This window comes from Cyprinodon variegatus, unplaced genomic scaffold (assembly GCF_000732505.1).
Source record: "Cyprinodon variegatus isolate N-32 unplaced genomic scaffold, C_variegatus-1.0 Scaffold1831, whole genome shotgun sequence".
In the NCBI taxonomy this organism is placed as follows: Eukaryota; Metazoa; Chordata; class Actinopteri; order Cyprinodontiformes; family Cyprinodontidae; genus Cyprinodon; species Cyprinodon variegatus.
This window is the reverse complement of record NW_015152284.1, coordinates 54346-56031: the sequence shown is the minus strand read 5'-3', so window position 1 is coordinate 56031 and position 1686 is coordinate 54346. Positions and strand designations below refer to the sequence as shown.

The 1686-nt window shown below is 39.7% G+C and overlaps 1 protein-coding gene across 1 annotated transcript in view; it reads right to left on the bottom strand.

Moving 5' to 3' along the window:
• Positions 1-1484: 1484 nt before the first annotated feature.
• The window catches only part of LOC107104649 (CD48 antigen-like), a 9585-nt gene continuing 9383 nt past the window's right edge, over positions 1485-1686 (bottom strand). Inside the window, exon 6 of the mRNA XM_015404692.1 lies at positions 1485-1600. Coding sequence (XP_015260178.1) covers positions 1485-1600 — 116 coding nt within the window. The remainder of the gene's footprint in view (positions 1601-1686) is intronic.

Here is a 1686-nt window from a genome sequence, read left to right as displayed (position 1 = left end):
ATACAACTGTCAGGTTTTGAAGACCCAAATGCAGAGGCTGTGAGACAGAGGTGAATTCTTGTAGATTTAATAGAGTTCTCAACAGGTAACAGAGGTAGGAATCCAAAAGTCCAACACAAATTGCAAAACAAACCAGAAGCATGGAGACATCAGGGAAAACATGTGCGAGGAAAGACGGGGAACCAGCACTGAGGAACTGCACAGGGAGATTTTACATGGGAGACTGAACAAAGACAGGACTAATGAGCTGATTAGGAGCAGGTGTGAACAGAGGCTTCTAGAAAGGAGCTAAGAAAAAGGACAGCAACACAAGAGGACAAAAAAAAACAACAACCAAGAACTCAAATATGTCCAGGTTTCAGAATATATCCAGACAGAATGTGATTTAAACGAATAAAACTAGAAAATATGTAGCAAAGTAAAACTGAATACTCAAAAGAAAACTTGGACAGAACCAAGACTGTGACATGAACACTCCATTTGGATAAAAAAAAACAACTATAAATTAAACAGAGCTGTTATTATAAAAAATAATCGTTTTCTTTTAGCTAAACAATTTTTATCTATGAGGTTATAAAACATTGATTGAACTATAAAATGGATTTTAACCGGATTTTCCCCCAAAACTAGAACCTTTTGGATGGCAGCTGGCTCCATTCTCTGCTCCAAGCTCCTGACCAAACCAGCCAACTCTCCACCATGCTTGTGCTGCTATGCCCCATTGCAACCCCTGAACCTCTCAGTGTTCCCCCTATCCACACAGATAAAACCCAGTTGACTGTAAGTCCGGACATTCACTATTCTTGACTAATAAAGCAACTTATCATCTGTATCTCACCACGTAACCTCAGCTCCTTCTTGTGTCTCCAGTCCAACAGCCCCTGGAACTCCAAATCGCATAAATGAATTCTCTTTTTAAATAAATAGCTTTAATCCTGGGGTCTGTTTTAGGAAACAGGTTTAACAAACTAAGGCTACGTTAACACTGCAGCCTGAAGTGACCTGAATCTGATTTTTTTGCCCATATGCAACCTGGATCTGATCTTTTCATGGCAGTTTGAACAACACAGATCCAATTTTTTCCAATCCGACCTTGGCTATGTGGTCCTTAATCCGATACGAATCTGATCTTTTCAAATGCGACATGTGTCTGAACGGCCAGGTCGGATTCATCCGACCTGAACGGCCTCAGCATCCCCCTTTTTCGAGGGGGTAAGTACTCTAATCTTAGGCTATTCATTAGAGCACATGTCATTCTTAGCATCAAGGCATACTGCTGGGGTCAGAGCCTCAAAGTCTTGTTTAATTCATGTCAATACATCTTTCTAGTTAACCTGCTGGGATTACTGGTAATGGTTAATCTTTTAATCTTATTCACAAATTATTTTATTATTTGTTGAAGGAAGATAAATAAACAGGCTGTTTGTATAGCAGACCTCAAGGACAGGTTAACTAGCAAATGTAATAAAACAGGAAAGTAGTTTTTATATTTTCTGTGCAGTCTCACCACATTTCCAGATAGAAAAGAAAACAGCTCCAATCACTGCTGCAACCAGCAGGATGATCCCAACCGCTACAGCCACTGCTAAAGCAGGATTCTCTGAAATGAAAGAGTTAAGCATTAAAGGAATAGTACACCCAAAACATGATTAGCCTTCATTTTCTACTCACCCCCATGCTGAACAA